The sequence below is a fragment of the Penicilliopsis zonata genome, assembly GCF_001890105.1.
Source record: "Penicilliopsis zonata CBS 506.65 unplaced genomic scaffold ASPZOscaffold_1, whole genome shotgun sequence".
Classification (NCBI taxonomy): domain Eukaryota; kingdom Fungi; phylum Ascomycota; class Eurotiomycetes; order Eurotiales; family Aspergillaceae; genus Penicilliopsis; species Penicilliopsis zonata.
In genome coordinates, this window is record NW_019208911.1 from 912,920 (window position 1) to 929,374 (window position 16,455).

General features: G+C 52.0%; 6 protein-coding genes across 6 annotated transcripts; 3 read left to right on the forward strand and 3 right to left on the reverse strand.

Moving 5' to 3' along the window:
• Positions 1–110: 110 nt before the first annotated feature.
• On the reverse strand, positions 111–1,773 carry ASPZODRAFT_21315 (hypothetical protein; the record flags this gene model as incomplete). Its single annotated transcript, XM_022727844.1, has 2 exons — positions 111–1,155; positions 1,238–1,773. 2 exons carry the CDS (start codon positions 1,771–1,773, stop codon positions 111–113), a joined length of 1,581 nt encoding a protein of 526 aa, XP_022585306.1.
• Positions 1,774–2,008: 235 nt separating this feature from the next.
• Positions 2,009–4,550, forward strand: ASPZODRAFT_21316 (hypothetical protein). The gene is made up of 6 exons (XM_022727845.1): positions 2,009–2,285; positions 2,363–2,612; positions 2,670–2,791; positions 2,856–2,923; positions 2,995–3,260; positions 3,316–4,550. Exons 2-6 carry the CDS (start codon positions 2,451–2,453, stop codon positions 4,321–4,323), a joined length of 1,626 nt encoding a protein of 541 aa, XP_022585307.1. The 5' UTR covers positions 2,009–2,285; positions 2,363–2,450; the 3' UTR covers positions 4,324–4,550.
• Positions 4,551–5,659: 1,109 nt separating this feature from the next.
• On the forward strand, positions 5,660–8,213 carry ASPZODRAFT_11648 (hypothetical protein; the record flags this gene model as incomplete). The annotated part of the gene is made up of 5 exons (XM_022721139.1): positions 5,660–5,754; positions 5,810–6,351; positions 6,421–6,857; positions 6,920–7,689; positions 7,757–8,213. 5 exons carry the CDS (start codon positions 5,660–5,662, stop codon positions 8,211–8,213), a joined length of 2,301 nt encoding a protein of 766 aa, XP_022585308.1.
• A 507-nt stretch (positions 8,214–8,720) lies between these two features.
• On the forward strand, positions 8,721–11,267 carry ASPZODRAFT_11649 (hypothetical protein; the record flags this gene model as incomplete). The annotated part of the gene is made up of 8 exons (XM_022721140.1): positions 8,721–8,775; positions 8,866–8,990; positions 9,073–9,172; positions 9,229–9,341; positions 9,403–10,094; positions 10,160–10,495; positions 10,555–11,185; positions 11,241–11,267. The coding sequence occupies 8 exons, from the start codon at positions 8,721–8,723 to the stop codon at positions 11,265–11,267; spliced, it is 2,079 nt and encodes a 692-aa protein (XP_022585309.1).
• Positions 11,268–11,963: 696 nt separating this feature from the next.
• ASPZODRAFT_137937 (hypothetical protein) lies at positions 11,964–14,031 on the reverse strand (the record flags this gene model as incomplete). Its single annotated transcript, XM_022724401.1, has 7 exons — positions 11,964–12,046; positions 12,108–12,957; positions 13,014–13,330; positions 13,387–13,429; positions 13,524–13,609; positions 13,769–13,938; positions 14,021–14,031. 7 exons carry the CDS (start codon positions 14,029–14,031, stop codon positions 11,964–11,966), a joined length of 1,560 nt encoding a protein of 519 aa, XP_022585310.1.
• Positions 14,032–15,028: 997 nt separating this feature from the next.
• On the reverse strand, positions 15,029–16,089 carry ASPZODRAFT_126746 (hypothetical protein). Its single transcript, XM_022721564.1, has 3 exons — positions 15,711–16,089; positions 15,388–15,581; positions 15,029–15,320 (listed from the first exon to the last, which is right to left on the reverse strand). The coding sequence occupies exons 1-3, from the start codon at positions 16,012–16,014 to the stop codon at positions 15,231–15,233; spliced, it is 588 nt and encodes a 195-aa protein (XP_022585311.1). The 5' UTR covers positions 16,015–16,089; the 3' UTR covers positions 15,029–15,230.
• Between the last annotated feature and the right edge of the window lie 366 nt (positions 16,090–16,455).

A 16,455-nucleotide genomic window follows, 5' to 3' on the forward strand; every position in this document is an offset into this window, starting at 1 on the left:
GTCTTGATGGCGGTTTTCTTAGCCCGTCTATCTCTTGTTTATAGTGTTCGTGATACCCTAGAAATACCCCGCTTTAATAAATAAATCCCTTTGTACACTTCAGCATACAGTCAGTATTCCGGCCATTCAGGGTCGATTTGTTGTCGCCAGGCATGGAATCCGCCGCGGATGTCTCCTATATACCTCTCTCCGTCTCGATCGAGTCCCAACTCCTTCAGCTTCCTCACTACAATCTGCGAATCATTCCCCAGTCGACAAACGACGTATATCGGGCTATTGGGGTCTGCAGACTTGACATCATCCGGAACCCAGTAAGGTAACGGCGGGTGGTCCTCAGAGGAGATGGCGGCATTTGATCGGGATGTGGAGAGAATAGTTGAGATGGGAACATTGATGCTACTCTCCAGGTTGCAGATGTCGAACTGTACCTTTTCCCGGACATCGATCATGATATGAGACTTCTTCTCTATCGTTTCGGGAGAATCGACGGTCGGATGTCGTTGTCGGTACTCAAGTGGTGAAACCCGCTCGTCAGGAGCGAGCAGGGCCTGGGGGGTCGTCGACCCACAGAAGAACACATAGTCCGTTGATCCGCCCATGATGGTATCCAGCGTCACGGTGGCTTCTGCTGAGCACACTGCACAGTTGGCTCGGCGAGAGCGCAGACGAATGCTTCGAAACGGAGGTGAAGAGTAGGCTGAGAAAATGAGAAGAGAGGGGGAGGACGAACTGCCAGGAAGGTTGCCTGCTTCGTCATGATTATCTACCGGCGGGACCGAGAGAACTTTGATCGCCTCCAGTGCCTGCAGAACGCCCATTGTCCCCACCACTGGTCCCAGGATGCCTCCGTCTGCACAACTGACGACACTATCCGCCGGTGGAGGCTTTGGAAAAACGCAGCGATAGCAAGGCCCACCAGTTTTGTCGCCTGGAGCTCGGGGCGGATTATTCAACACCATGAGCTGGCCTTCAGTACGCAGTGCGGAAGCAGACACCAACGGCTTCCCCAGCAAGACGGCTGTGTCTGAGATCAGGTAACGGGTGGCAGGGTTGTCCGTGCAGTCGAGGATCAGGTCGTAATCTTTGAATATCGTCGGAGCATCTTCAGGCGTCAGATGGGATCGATGGGCGATATACGTTAAATGTGGGTTCAATCTACCCAGGATGGAACCCGTCAGTATCGAGGAGAGCAGAACTGTAGCACATCCACCTTATGAACATCCTCTCAGAAACTCACTCTTGTAAATACTCAATCGCACTATCGACCTTGAGCTTGCCAACGTTTTGACTCCGGTGCAGAACCTGGCGATGGAGATTCGACGATTCGACAGTATCCCCATCCACAAGGCCGATTGTCCCCACGCCAGCACCAGCCAAGTACAATGCAGCTGGGCACCCCAGGCCGCCAGCCCCCACGAGTAGAACCTTGGATGATCGAAGTCTCAATTGGCCTGGATGTATGCAAAAGCTGGTCAGTCGCTGTTCTATGGCCATGGGTATATTTATAACCACATAGTAAAAGACCAAGGGGAAAAAAAGAGCAAACTCGCCTGGCAGTCCCAGCTGTGGTACGATCATCTGTCGGCCATACCGCTTGTACTCCTCCTCGAGTAAAGGCCACTTCCTCCCCGAGCTTTCTTTCTCATGCCCTGTCTTCGTCGCGGCAGCAGCCTTTTCAGCGATCTCCAGCTCGCGTTTCAACCCCGCCAACTGTTTTTCCGTGGCTGCGATCTGGGCCCGCAGGGAGGCACAAGAATGCTCCAGGCTGTCCATCGCGAGCAATAATCGACAGTATGACAATCGCAGGGCTTTTTCAACAGATAAACTCACTCGCGTTCAGCCTGAGGCAATCCGAAACTTCGTCGTGACGTTTTAATTTCCATACTTGAAGCACTTTTGGCCCGCCTCTGCGTAGATTACGCTAAACCGCTTTGGGATGTAGATACAGATTCTGAGGCTATCAACAGTCAACAACACTTCAACTTCATTACTCTTCATTCCATCTGATGGCCGTTTATTGCTTCATATTCCATCTCCAAGAAGAGCATATGTCGAAAATAATGCGGCTTCAACATTCCAGGGGCTTATCTGCCGGCCCGGTCGAGGCCAGTCTTCAAGCAAACGATGGATTGAGACAGTCTTGCTTTCTATTCGCCTTCTGGAACCGGATTGCATCACTCAATAAGCTCAATAAGCTCAATAATCTCAATAAGGGCAGTCAATAAGCCGACTCTCGACGATACGATAAGTTATATGATGGGAAGGTGGACCATGTGGGTTTGCATGTAACATCTACTTTTTTAAAAAAAATAAATAAAAATAGTGACAACGACTGTCAATAGCTGACTAGGCTTTATTCAAGGCATCAGGGTGGTTTATAAGTTATAGTTGCACCAGCTCGTCAACTTCTTGCGAGTTCTTGTTCTTCTCCATGCATGTAAAGGGGCAAAATGCTACTACAGCCGGTGTTACCGTCGTGTCTACTACTCTTCTTCACGGGTCTTGCCGCGTGCTGCAGCGATTGCTCATATCCTTCGTTGATCGAGGCGACTGGCGAGGAACTGCAAAAAGGTCTGGAGGATGGCTGCTTCACTAGTGTCGACTTGGTAAATGTGTGGATCTCTTTCTTCATCGTGGTCAGGACTTGTCACAAAGCTGACTTGGAACAGGCATATACGGCCAGAATCCACGAAGTCAATTCTACTCTTCATATGGTTCTGGATATCAATCCGGATGCGCTCGAGGTAGCGAAGAGTCTTGATTTGGAGAGAGGTAATGGGAAATTGCGCGGGTTCGTTATGCTCCTTGTTCGTGTAAACAGTTCTACTGATGCTAAACATGATTATTTATAACAGGCCGCTCCATGGTCTTCCAGTGATGATCAAACAAACAATCGGTACTGACGACAAGATGCGCACTGCTGGTGAGTAGAGCTTTTCAATGTAATGAAGTACGTCTGCGCTCCTTCTACTGACCGTACTATCTCACTACTAGCGGGTTCGTATGCTCTAAACAATGCCCAGGTCTCTGAAGATGCGACGGTAGCAGCTCTACTTCGAGAACAGGGCCTCATAATCCTAGGAAAGACCAGCTTGTCTGAATGGGCCAACTCTCGATCGAGCAACTCCACCAATGGATGGAATGCCGAGGGGGGGCAGACCTACGCTGCATACTACCCAGATCAAGATCCCAATGGCAGCTCCAGTGGTAGCGCAGTGTCGAGCGACTTGGGCCTTGCATTTGCCACGTTAGGGACCGAGGTAAACGCCCTCTACTCTATCCAGCCATATACTCGATTCGCTAACTATTCAACAGACAAGTGGAAGTCTCCTTCTACCCGGCTCCGTCAACAACGTGGTGGCGATCAAACCGACCGTGGGCCTAACCTCGCGGTACATGGTAATCCCAGTCAGCGAACACCTGGACACCATCGGACCGATGGCCCGGACGGTGCGCGACGCCGCCAGCTTGCTGCAGGTCATTGCAGCCCAGGACTTGCGCGACAATTACACGCTCGCTTCTCCATTCGCCGATGGGTTCCCAGACTACGTCGCCGCCTGCAAGAATGCATCCGGTCTGCAGGGCAAGCGGATTGGCATCCCACACAACGTACTCGACTACTGGTCTTCTTCAAGTCAGTACACCCCCGCCATTGCCGCCTTTGAGCAGGCCGTCATTGAGATCGCTGCCGCAGGAGCAACCATCATCGATAGTGCCAACTTCACTGCGTACACTGAGTATGTAACCAGTAGCGTACCAGAGGCCGTGATTTCCGCCGACTTCATCACCGACCTGGCCACGTACCTGTCCCAACTGAAAACCAACCCGAACGAGCTGTACTCCCTCGCCGACGTCCGCGATTTCACCCGCCAGTTCCCCGCAGAAGAGTACCCGCTGCGCAACACCGCCCTATGGGACGCTGCCCTGGCGCAGGGCTTCAACAACACCTCCCCCCAGTGGTGGCCACTGTACCAGGAAATGCTCGCCATGGGCATCGAAGGCGGCGTCCCCGGCGCGCTGGACCGCGACAACCTCGACGCCGTGATCCTGCCCACGGCGTTTGCACCAGATATGCCCGCTCTGGCCGGCACGCCGGCCATCACGGTGCCGCTCGGGGCGATGCCGGATGGGACGCCCGTCGTCGTGACGGAAGGGATGGTCGAGGCCGCACCGGGGGTTCCCTTCGGAATCAGCTTTCTAGGCCGCAAATGGAGCGAGGAGATGCTGATCGGGATGGCGTATGCGTTTGAGCAGCGCACACAGGCGAGGAAAACCCTTGGGCGATATATTGAGCCGACGACGGAGATAGTAGATACGCTCTGATGGATCGCTTTGATTAATACATATTATTGCCGGTGAATCTAATATTATCGACGTCTGTTGTCCTCTCAAGTCACTATGTCTACACCCAACATATCAAAGCCCTCATCTACTCCACCCAGATACCTGTTGTAAGCTACCTAGCCTTCTACGGAGTATACGGAATATATTAATTATGAATCCCTGGGATGAAATCCATGCTTACTATAATTCTGGCCTTCCTCCAATCCGGTCCCCTCCCGAGCCACGTTCTGCCAAGGCCACATCTATCCAGTGTCGATCACTCGATGGATGGCCAATAAGCAGCGCATGGCCGTTCACCTCTTGCTCATCTACTTTCCATTGGCATTTGCATATCCATGATGGATCTCCGGCGGAACAGAAGGAAAGGAAGGAGCCAAGGAATCCAGGCAGGAGACTGGCATGCTGCCCATATTACTATTGATCAGATAAGGACTCCAGCAAGGACCATGGTTTGAGGGGTGCAATATCGGACTGGGTCAGGAACCGCGTAAATATAGTTGAAGAAGGCTTTAGTAGGTAAAAAAATCAAGGAATGTTTTCTATCAGTCCGTAGCCATAGTTAGCTCGAAGAGACTTCCTGAAGAATAGGATGGTCTGGATTGTTCTTGTCGCCAGGGCGATTGCGGAATGTAGTACAGACCTCATAAGGTGTTTGCTGTATTTTCCGTAGAGAAGTGCTGGCAGGGATGATTCCTACCTACCTAGATACACAGAGAATCTGGGTTCCTTCTGTAGCTTGTAAACAAGGGTTGCAACTGCAACTATCCGATACCCTCTCCTGACACCCCCCCCCTTCCCACTCTGGGATGCCGATCCTTACTTCATATGCAACTCTCCAGGACCCCACGAGTACTGATAGAAGGGTGCATTGCCTGCCAGTAATCTGAGCAGGTGCACATCCTCATAATCCTGCAGTCGATCCTGCTCATCTCCGAATCCTGGTAGAGCATAGACTCCTTCCACGGAGAACTTGGTCTTGGAGGAAATCCTGGGGGATCATGACGACGACGATGATGATGATGAGGTCCATGGTATGATATTCCAGTCTATAAAGATCAGGCACAAAGCCGGCTGCCTTCCGTGAGCCATTACCAGTCCCATCTGACCTGGGCTGTGGTTGTCAAATACGACTGTTCTTCTGCCGGTCGATCAACTCGGTCTTCGAAACCCTTCAGAAGAGGGCATTTCTCTTTTTTCTCACTGAAACAAACAAGGCGGTTCTGCGCTTCTTTCCATTCTTTTCCTGTTGTGTGCCCCCGGGGTCCACTGCTCGTCTCACAGCTCAAGAGTACCGCCGTGGTACTGTGCATTCGCCATGGTGTCCCGTAATGCCTTGCTCGCAGTGCCGCTTCTCCAGGCTGTCGCTGTGTCTGCTTCCAACGTGGACTATACGTCCCATGTAAATGTCTTGTGGGTATCCATCCGAGTCGTGTTGGTGAGGATATCGATGGCTGAACAGCCACAGTTGGGGCGCCTCCACCACGGGCAATGACTTCCCTGGTGCCTCCCGTCCCTGGGGGATGGTCAAGAATGGCCCAGATCTATGGGTTGACGGCACCGATTCCTACTCGGGCTTTCTAGTCAACGGGAACTTCTCGGGCTTCAGCTTGATGCACGAGCAGGGTACCGGTGGTGCCCCCAAATACGGCACCGTCTCGCAACTGCCACTCCTTGGAAACGTGAGCCAGCCCCTGTCCAACCTGACCATTGGTCGGTCTGGCACCGATCACGGCTCTGTCGGTTACTACAACGCCACTACCGCACAGGGTGTGGAGGTGGAGCTTTCTGCTGCTGCTCGTGCTGGAATTTATCGGTACACTTTCCCGGCCAAGTCGGAAGCACATGTGTTGGTCGATGTCTCGCATGTTTTGCCCTCTTATAGGGGAATGAACCTCAGCCAGCATTATGAAGGTGGCAGTATCCGAGTCTTCTCCGACGGCCATTATGAAGGGCATGGTACCTATAACAACGGATGGAACGAGGCTCCTAACTGGACTATTTACTTCTGTGAGCAGGACCCTATAAAGTATTGGAGGGGGAGTATGTGACAGGCTCTGAACTGACCTTTTTGTCAAGGTGGATATTTTGACACGCCAGCCACCAAGAATACCACATACTCTGCCACCGAAAAAACGGGCAGTATCGCGCAGCCCAATGGATATGCAAGTTCAACTGACCGTGCCATTCGGGTCGGTAGTCTGTTTACATTTAGAAACGTTACACAAGTCACGTCTCGTGTGGGCATCTCTTGGATGTCTACCGAGAAGGCTTGCAAGAACCTCCACGATGAGATTCCCAAAGGCACAAGCCTTGATACAGTGGTCAAAGAAGCCAAGGCTGAGTGGAATGACAAAATTCTGTCCAAGATCACCATCAACAGTACCAACGAGACTAGTCTCTCTCTGTTGTATTCATCGCTGTACTTCATGTCTTTGATTCCCACCAACCAGACTGGTGAGAATCCAGGATGGAACTCGACCGAACCGTACTACCAGGACTTCTTCACATTCTGGGTGAGTCAGGCCATTGAAAATTTTTCAAGGACAGACCTAAGGGCTGACGTTCAAAAACTCAGGATCTCTTCCGCTGTAGTACTTCTCTCTGGCATGTCTTGCAGCCCACGTTCCATGAAGAGGTGATTCGGTCGCTGATCGATATCTGGCGCCATGTGGGATATATGCCCGACGCCCGCTCTTCCAATTACAACGGCCGGAGCCAGGGCGGATCCAATGCAGACAACATCCTCGCGGATGCATATGTCAAGGGCGTCCGCGGTGCAGTCAACTGGGACGATGGATGGCAGGCCATGGTCAAGGACGCTGAAATCACCCCACCCAACTATCCAGTCGACTGGTTGGCTCCCGATTCATCCACCCATGATGGCCGCAGCGCCCTCCCTGACTGGAAGACTCTGGGTTACATCACCACTCGGTTTTCGCGTTCAGTCAGCCGAGCGGTGGATTACGCAGCTAACGACTTCGGCCTGTACCAAGTGGCTCTGGGTATGGAAAAAAAAGATTATGTTGAAAAGTACCTGAACAGATCCCGCAACTGGAGGAACCACTGGAACCCAGATGCGACCTCTCTAGGATTCTCGGGATTTGTGGTTCCTATCAACGAGTCTGGATTCATGCCGTACAACATGCTCACTTCTGACGGATACTGGACCGACCCGTACTATGAGGCCAGCGCATGGGAGTATTCGTGGACCGACGTGCATGACATGGCTGAGATGATTAAAATGATGGGTGGCCGTGAGACCACCATCAAACGTCTGGAGACCATGTTCATTCCTGGAGCCGACGGTACCAGCGGCTCCATCATCTACGATCCGACCAACGAGCCGTAAGTTATTGCCCAGAACGATCTCGAAAACTTGAGATTGGGTTTCACTAACATTCGGTTTTATCAGAACTTTCAATGTTCCTTATCTTTTCAACTTCCTTGACCGACAGGATCTGTCCGTCAACTATTCCCGCAGCATTGCGAAGACCTACTACACGTCTGGAATTGGGGGTCTCCCTGGCGAGAGTGACGCCGGCGCCATGCAGACCTGGCTTCTCTGGAACATGATCGGTCTGTACCCTCTCACCGGCCAGACGACCTTCTTGATCCACTCTCCCTGGTTCGATTCGATGACCATTGATCTCGGCGGCGGTAAAGAACTGAAGATCACGTCCACGGGAGGCGATGGAAACGGAGACTCCGACTTCTACGTCCAGAGCCTCAAGGTCAACGGCAAAGCATGGAAAAAGAACTGGCTGACCTGGGATGATGTCTTCTCGCGAGGCGGCACCCTCGAATTCGAGCTTGGTGCCACTGCCGTCAACTGGACTGACGGGGAGCTGCCTCCTAGCCCTGCGTCGTAAAAAATATTGCCGTTCAGCTGTACTTTCTTATGCTGGCCATTTGCGAAAATTGCCAAGCAAGATTTAAATATTTCGTTTCTTGCCCTTCAGGGTGGACTTGGGATAGGCAGGCATTCATCTAAACTCAATTGGCTTCTTAGCTCTAAGCTGTATCGTATTCGGAGGGATATTTGTATGTAACGAATGACGAAGACGAGCATTCGCCTAAAGCCTTTGCCAATTTATTATCAGTCCGAAAAAAATAATAAGAAACGGACAATCAGGGGGAAGAAGAAAGAGTCTAGACGTCTTAGAGAGGGGAGCTGGTTAGGGGTGACGTTATGTCATTGCTACTCTAGCCGCGCCAGGTCTTGGAGCTTCCCCCGCCCAGTTTCAACGACACCTCGCATCTCCCCCCCCCCCCCCCCGAGGCAAGTCTGAGAGATTTGGTGCTTGCAGACTCCTTCTTATCTATTTTGTAGCGAAAGGCTGGTTTGGATTTTTATATTGATCGCCTCAAGCGTCGCTATGGCCACGCCTCAAGCTCCAGACAACTCCCGAACAACCCCTCCAGATGGAACAGGTCAGGACATTTGATTTCAATCTGCTTTCTGATGATCGTGTGCTTTGGGGACGATATTGTCTGTTTCTTTTAATGCTGACACTTTAGTAGGGGTGATCCAGTCAGATCCATGGCTGGAACCGTTTCGTGATGCGCTGAAGCGTAGATTCAGCTTCGTCGAGGGCTGGATCAACACGATCCGCGAAACAGAAGGTGGTCTTGAGAAGTTTAGCAGGGTACGTGGCATCTCTGGCGGAAAGAATCCTGTTATTTTTGATAAAGGAACCGGAGGTTAATGGCTCGATTCATGCGCCTTAGGGATATGAGACCTTCGGAATCAATGTCCAAGACAATGGCGATATCACATATCGGGAATGGGCCCCTAATGCAGTTGAAGCAAGCCTTGTTGGAGAGTTTAGTGCGTCTTATGCTATAAAAAAGTCTGCGCAGGATCGGTGAACTGAGACCTAGCAGATAACTGGGATGCCACAGCGACACCAATGAAGAAGAACGATTTCGGTGTTTGGGACGTTACTCTACCGGCGAAGAACGGTGCTCCAGCAATTCCCCACAACAGCAAAATCAAGGTAAGGATCTCCGTCTTCTTTTTTCTTTCTTTTTGGATTGGATACTAACTTTTATACACAGGTTACAATGCTTCTTCCTAGCGGCGAACGTATCTTTCGGATCCCTGCATGGATCAAGCGAGTGGTACAGGACTTGGATGTATCGCCAGTCTATGAGGCTGTATTTTGGAACCCACCGGCATCCGAAAAGTATAAAATACAGCACCCACGGCCAAAGAAGCCTGAGAGCCTGCGGATCTATGAGGCTCACGTTGGGATCTCCTCTCCGGAGACTCGAGTCGCAACATACAAGGAGTTTACCAAGAACATGCTTCCCCGGATTAAGTATCTAGGATACAATGCCATTCAGCTGATGGCCATTATGGAACATGCCTACTATGCCAGCTTTGGCTATCAGGTAAACAATTTTTTTGCTGCCAGTAGCCGTTATGGCACTCCGGAAGACCTCAAGGAGCTCATTGACACTGCCCACGGCATGGGTCTGGTGGTCCTACTTGACGTTGTACACAGCCATGCCTCCAAGAACGTCGATGATGGCCTGAATATGTTTGATGGGACTGATCATCTATACTTCCACGGGGGAAGCAAAGGAAATCACAGCCTTTGGGACAGTCGCCTATTTAACTACGGGCACCATGAGGTGTTGCGATTCCTCCTAAGCAACTTGCGTTTCTGGATGGAGGAATACCAATTCGACGGTTTCCGGTTTGATGGCGTGACCAGCATGATTTACACTCATCATGGCATTGGAACGTAAGTGACGAGTCATTGTTTTTCGGCCTGTACTATGGGATAAGTCCCACTCTAACCCTCTCCAGTGGTTTCTCCGGAGGTTACCATGAATATTTTGGCCCTGCAGTAGACGACGAAGGAGTCATGTACCTAACTCTCGCCAACGAAATGCTGCATACTCTCTACCCCGACTGCATTACTGTGGCCGAAGACGTCTCCGGCATGCCTGCACTCTGCCTTCCGTACGCCACGGGAGGTGTAGGCTTCGATTACCGTCTAGCCATGGCCATTCCGGACATGTATATCAAATGGCTGAAGGAAAAGCAAGATAATGAGTGGGACATGGGCAGCCTTGCATTCACTTTGACCAACCGTCGTCATGGAGAGAAGACGATTGCCTATGCTGAGAGCCATGATCAAGCGTAAGTTACCTGCTCTCAAGTAGAGGCCCCCAAGGGAGTTCACATACTGAAAATCATAGTCTGGTGGGTGACAAGACGCTCATCTTCTGGCTGTGCGACAAGGAAATGTACACCAACATGTCCATCCTCAGCCCTTTCACCCCGATTATCGAGCGCGGCATGGCCTTGCACAAGATGATTCGACTGGTCACCCACGGACTAGGAGGCGAAGGCTACCTGAACTTCGAGGGTAACGAGTTCGGGCACCCGGAATGGCTCGACTTCCCCCGCGAGGGCAACGACAACTCCTTCTGGTACGCGCGGCGCCAACTCAACCTGACCGAGGACCACCTACTACGATACCGCTTCCTCAACGAGTTCGACCGTGCGATGCAGCTCACAGAGGAAAAGTACGGCTGGCTGCACTCCCCGCAGGCGTACATCAGCCTGAAGCACGAGGGCGACAAAGTGCTCGTCTTCGAGCGCGCAGGCCTCCTCTGGGTCTTCAATTTCCACCCGTCCGACAGCTTCACCGACTACCGCGTCGGCGTCGACCAGCCAGGTACCTACCGCATCGTCCTCGACACGGACGACAAGGACTTTGGCGGATTCAGCCGCAACCTCAAAGAGACACGCTTCTTTACCACCAACGAGGCGTGGAATAACAGAGCCAACTCCCTCCAGGTGTACATTCCCACGAGGACAGCATTGGTATTTTTTTTTCTCTTTCTCTTGTCCGTCAATTTCTCAAAACTAACATTTTTAGGTCCTCGCATTGGAAAATACCCTCTAAGTCAGACCACAAGAACAAGAACACGACGAGTTGGAACATCTAGCTTCTGGTAACAAATTGGCAGTGTATTAGATATCCCATTCAATACGAAGCGTTAATTCCTAGCAACATATATAACCCAATATGACCAAATCCCAATTTAACTAGTAAATTGCGCTGTCAACACTCTGATCTGGCCGTATGGCATGAATATCAAGGTCCATCCCGACTTCGTAGACGTCGATCTCCACAAGTGTACTCCAGGACTACGACGAACTGGATAAAAGACAGACTACACTCTACACACACATGACTACGCTGACAATGCACAATTCAACAAAAGAAATACAATTGTCCCAGCCTGAGGGTATCTTCGAGGCTGGCTGTGGTCATTGGCAGTTACTTACATAATGAGCACATAGATATAGTAGTATAACAAGATCCCCCGTCCAGAGACCGCAACATCGCTCGCCAGAGGGGGATGGGTGATGAGATTTAGGGTGTTTTCACATCTCTCCCTGTGACAGGGTTGGGGCCTTTGCTGCTCTTCTCTCTTCTTTCTTTTTTCAGAATCCTTCTCTCTTTTCTTTTGCAACGAGTATTGTACACGTGTGTGAAAAAAAAAACGGACATCAGTTTAAAAAAAAAAGGAAAGAGAACGAAGGCCCGGGTTCTAGACACAGTGAAAGAAGCGCTTGGGAGGAAACATTATTACATCTAGGCCTTGCCCTCGAGCTCAGCCAGGATCTTTTCACCCTTGGCACGAGCGGACTGGAAGTCACCGACCATGTAGAAGGCAGCTAGAAGAAGTTAGTACTTGTTTGATGATCAACAGAATGGAAAAGGGGAAGAAAAACATACCCTCGGGAAGGTCATCACCCTCGCCGTTGATGATAGCCTTGAAGCTGCTGATGGTGTCCTTCAGGTCGACAAGCTTGCCCTCGATACCAGTGAAGACGTGGGCGACAGTGAAAGGCTGGCTCAGGAAACGCTGGAGCTTACGGGCACGCTCGACGGTGAGCTTATCGGCCTCAGACAGTTCGTCCATACCAAGAATGGCAATGATATCCTGGAGGGACTTGTACTCCTGGAGCATCTGCTGGACCTTGGTGGCGGTGTTGTAGTGGTCCTCACCGACGATACGGGGGTCCAGCATACGGGACTTGGAGTCGAGGGGGTCGACGGCAGGGTAGATACCCAACTCGGAGATACCACGGGACAGGACAGTGGTGGCGTCCAAGTGAGCGAAGGTGGTGGCAGGGGCAGGGTCAGTCAAATCGTCAGCGGGCACGTAGACGGCCTGGACGGAGGTGATGGAACCCTTGGTGGTGGTGGTAATACGCTCCTGCATGGCACCCATGTCGACGGCCAGGGTGGGCTGGTAACCGACGGCAGAGGGAATACGACCCAGAAGGGCAGACACCTCGGAACCGGCCTGAGTGAAACGGAAAATGTTGTCAATGAAGAGCAGCACATCCTGACCCTCCTCGTCACGGAAGTACTCGGCAATGGTCAGACCAGTCAGGGCGACACGGGCACGGGCACCCGGGGGCTCGTTCATCTGACCGAACACAAGGGCGACCTTGGATTCACCCTCGAGCTGAATGACACCGGTCTCCTGCATTTCGTGGTACAGATCGTTACCCTCACGGGTACGCTCACCGACACCAGTGAAGACGGAGTAACCACCGTGGGCCTTGGCGATGTTGTTCTGAGAAAAATTAGCAAGTGGATATCAAGACAACGAGAAAGGAGTGGAAAGCGTACAATCAGCTCCTGAATGAACACGGTCTTGCCGACACCGGCACCACCGAAGAGACCGATCTTACCACCACGAGCGTAGGGGGCGAGCAGGTCGACGACCTTGATACCAGTGACGAGAATCTCGGCAGTGGTAGACTGCTCAACGTACTCCGGGGGCTCGGTGTGGATGGGGGAGAACTTGGTGGCCTTGATAGGACCACGCTCATCAATGGGGTCACCAGTGACGTTGATGATACGGCCAAGGGTGCCGGGACCGACGGGAATCTTGATGGGGGCGCCGGTGTCGAGAGCGGCAGCACCACGGGTCAGACCCTCAGTACCTGCAAAAGTCTTAGTGGGAGATCGCAGGTGTATAAATAGCAGGTTTGAGACTTACCGTCCATAGCAATGGTACGGACGACATTCTCACCCAGATGTTGCTATCGATGAAGTCAGTCTTGATTGTTGGGTTGGTCTCTCTCATTAGAGAGAGATTCAGGGGGGGAAGGGTTTGGAAAAAGGCCTAATACGTACAGAAACCTCGAGGACCAGCTTCTGGCCGTTGTTCTCGGTCTCCAGGGCGTTGAGAATGGCAGGGAGCTTGTCGCCATCGAACTTGACTGTAAGAAACTAGTCAGAAGGCGACCGTAGAGGATGCATTGAGACGAAATGGAACAAGTATTCGATGGAATTGGGATGAGGAAAAGATTTTCTCGATGCCGCTTGCGCAGCAGCTCCCCTAGTGAAAAAACGTCTGGGGCAGAGGACAGCGAACGTACCGTCGACGACGGCACCGATGACCTGGTGAATCTTGCCAGTAGCGCCGGCTTCGGTGCTGGCGAACCTGGCGGTCAGGGCCGGAAGGGCATTGGATCTGAGAGGCTCGACGGCGCGGCGGGCGACCGAGGGTCGAGCAAAAGCAGCCCTCCCGAAGGTCCGGGCAAGACCGCTGTTGAGAGGAAAAGAGCTGTCAGCAACGCGCAAAAATTGACAAAAACGCGATGGGGGCAGTGATTGGGCGAGCAACTCACCTCTTAAACATTTTGAGGGTGTTAAAGAGCAGATGGGGGTGGGAAGAGGTCAAAGGACGGAGGATGGGGGAGAGGGAAGAAAGAGGGAAGGGAAAGGGAAGAGGTTGATTGAGGTTGAGGTGGACACGGGCGGACTGTGGCCGGCTTAGCCTTTCCGGGGCGGTTTTGCCGACGATCCCGTGATGTACCGAGCAACGCGCTGGGGAGGAAAATATGAGGCTGGTGCAGCGAAAACACCACTAGCAAGGTCCTTTTATTTACAGCTACTTGGACAGAGTGATACACCCGGGGTGCTGCTTCTCTCGGTGCTACATGGCCTAATTTTTTTCCTGGTGGATGGGGTGAATCTCCCAGAGAGGCTCTAGGAATGGTGTCTTCCTACGTTGCCCGGTGAGAATCGCACACAAAACGGGGCCCAGTCTTGGCGCCCGGGTGCAAGGAGCTGCAACCACCTCAGTTGAAGGACTGCGAACGACCAATATAGAGTGACTATGAACTATAAAATATTCTAGCTTATCTGTCGTAGTGGATTTCTAGTTTGTATACATGGATGAAAAAAAATTTGGTCAATTGCTGATCTCAATTGTGCCCGTCAGCTGTATTCGATAGATGCCAGCTGGCATAACGCTTACGAGTCATTTATGACCAAGAAGAACCCATGCTCCGTAGACGAATTAAAAAATCCCGGGGTAGTCTTTTTTCAAAAAAAAAAAAAAAAAAAAAAAAAGAGTCCTGGACGATGAAATAGATCGTCATTGAGGTATTATTAGTTTTCAATTGGGGTTAGAACCGCCGTCTAGGTGGTCGAAGCGAGGCACCATGTTAGCTGTGATGTCAGGCAGCCCCGGCATCCGATGGGAATGAGCAATTGCAGTAGACCTCTGCTACATAGGAGTAGGCTATTTTAAAAAAAAAATCTCGAAGAGATCTGAGAAATAGGAAAAATTTTCTATGATTACAAAAGAAAGATACATTGTTATTGCACAGTACGGGATACATGACATTTTGAACCTGAGAACTGGACATGCAGGAGGGCAGAATGGAAAATGGCATATATCCCCCAACCAAGAAAACCAAGACAGATGGCCGACGAGGTTCATTCTGGGAAGAGGATGCGCCAGTCGGCCATCATGAATCCCTCCTCTTATCCCATATTCAGACAACTCTCTGCACCCCCTTTCCTCCAGCACTGATCCTTCACAACAGAGATTTATGACTTCTCGGCGGGAGCGCTCTGAACAAAGCCCTGGCCCTGGTAACCCTCGCTGCTGATACCGTACAGAGGGTTGATTTTCTCGGCCTAAAACGGAAGACATTAGCATTTGCCTTCTTACCCCCCCAGCTCCATTTTCGCATTTTATACATACCTTAGCATACTCGTTGGAGGCCTCCTGCCACTCCTTGCTCATGGTCTTCGGCTGGGGCTTGGCGAAGTAGTGGATGACGCCGAACACAGCCACAGAGGCAAGAACCAGCTGAGTGACCTTGAGGAAGATCCGGAGGCCCTCGCCCTTGGGAGCCTGTGCGCGGGGGCCGTGAGGACCGAAAGCGATCCAGTAGGCTGAGCAACATCAGCAATCACTCAATCGCTCAAACCGAGCACATCCAACACGGATTCAAACGGGGGGAAAACGTCCCCCAAGAATGCAACAAGAGGAAAGGGAAGGGGGAAAAAAAATTCTTGACGTACCAGCCTTCTTCTCCTGCAGGGTCATCTGGTGCCAGTCAACCTTCATGCGATCACGGAGCTGCATCCACAGCTCGGCCTGCTCCTGGGGAGGCATGGCCTCCCAGCGCTTCTCGATACCAGCCAGGGTGGGATTCGAGATAGCATGCTCCGAGGCAGCGCGGGTCTGCTGGGCGGCAACGGACTTCTGCTGCTGAATCGACTGGGGGCGAGCACTCTGGCAGACCATGGGGCGATAGGTGCGGACGGCCGCGCTGGGCAGGGCTGAGCTGCGAGGGACAGCCCGGGCGACGGAGCGAAGGAACATTGTGCGAGAGGGCGGGAGGCGCGACGAAAACCGATCAATTGCGAAGAAAATACCCTCCGGGAGTGGAAAAGGGCCTGGTCCTCAGAACAGAGGCAGACACACAATTGTTTCTAGAGAGGGAGGTGGGTGGGGGGGGGAGTGGTTGGGTGTGATTGAGACTGGCAAGCAACAGAGGCAGAGATGGTTTGAGGTGGAAGTCGAGTTATCCGGACGGACTAGCCTAGCTCGTTTTGCCTTCGTTTTGATTGGTCCATCCCGCCTCTACCCGAGCCCGCCTGCCCCCTTCATGATCATGACATGATCCATGAGAACGAGACGAGGACGAGTCCATCCACGTGGCATTGGCCGTCGATGATTTAATGCTTTTGGCAGAAGACTATAAATATTCAGAGGAATCACTGACGCGGTGGTTTCGCGCCGCAAGATCGATGTTCGCTGCCC

Bases quoted from the DNA above. Each gene is read 5' to 3' on its own strand.
- ASPZODRAFT_21316 (XM_022727845.1), top strand. From the start codon at position 2,451: ATGCTACTACAGCCGGTGTTACCGTCGTGTCTACTACTCTTCTTCACG. The intron at 2,792-2,855 runs GTTCGTTATGCT...TATTTATAACAG, and splicing joins GGTAATGGGAAATTGCGCGG to GCCGCTCCATGGTCTTCCAG. The intron at 3,261-3,315 runs GTAAACGCCCTC...ACTATTCAACAG, and splicing joins TTGCCACGTTAGGGACCGAG to ACAAGTGGAAGTCTCCTTCT.
- ASPZODRAFT_126746 (XM_022721564.1), bottom strand. From the start codon at position 16,014: ATGTTCCTTCGCTCCGTCGCCCGGGCTGTCCCTCGCAGCTCAGCCCTG. The intron at 15,582-15,710 runs GTACGTCAAGAA...GATGTTGCTCAG, and splicing joins CCTGCAGGAGAAGAAGGCTG to CCTACTGGATCGCTTTCGGT. The intron at 15,321-15,387 runs GTATGTATAAAA...CTTCCGTTTTAG, and splicing joins CCTCCAACGAGTATGCTAAG to GCCGAGAAAATCAACCCTCT.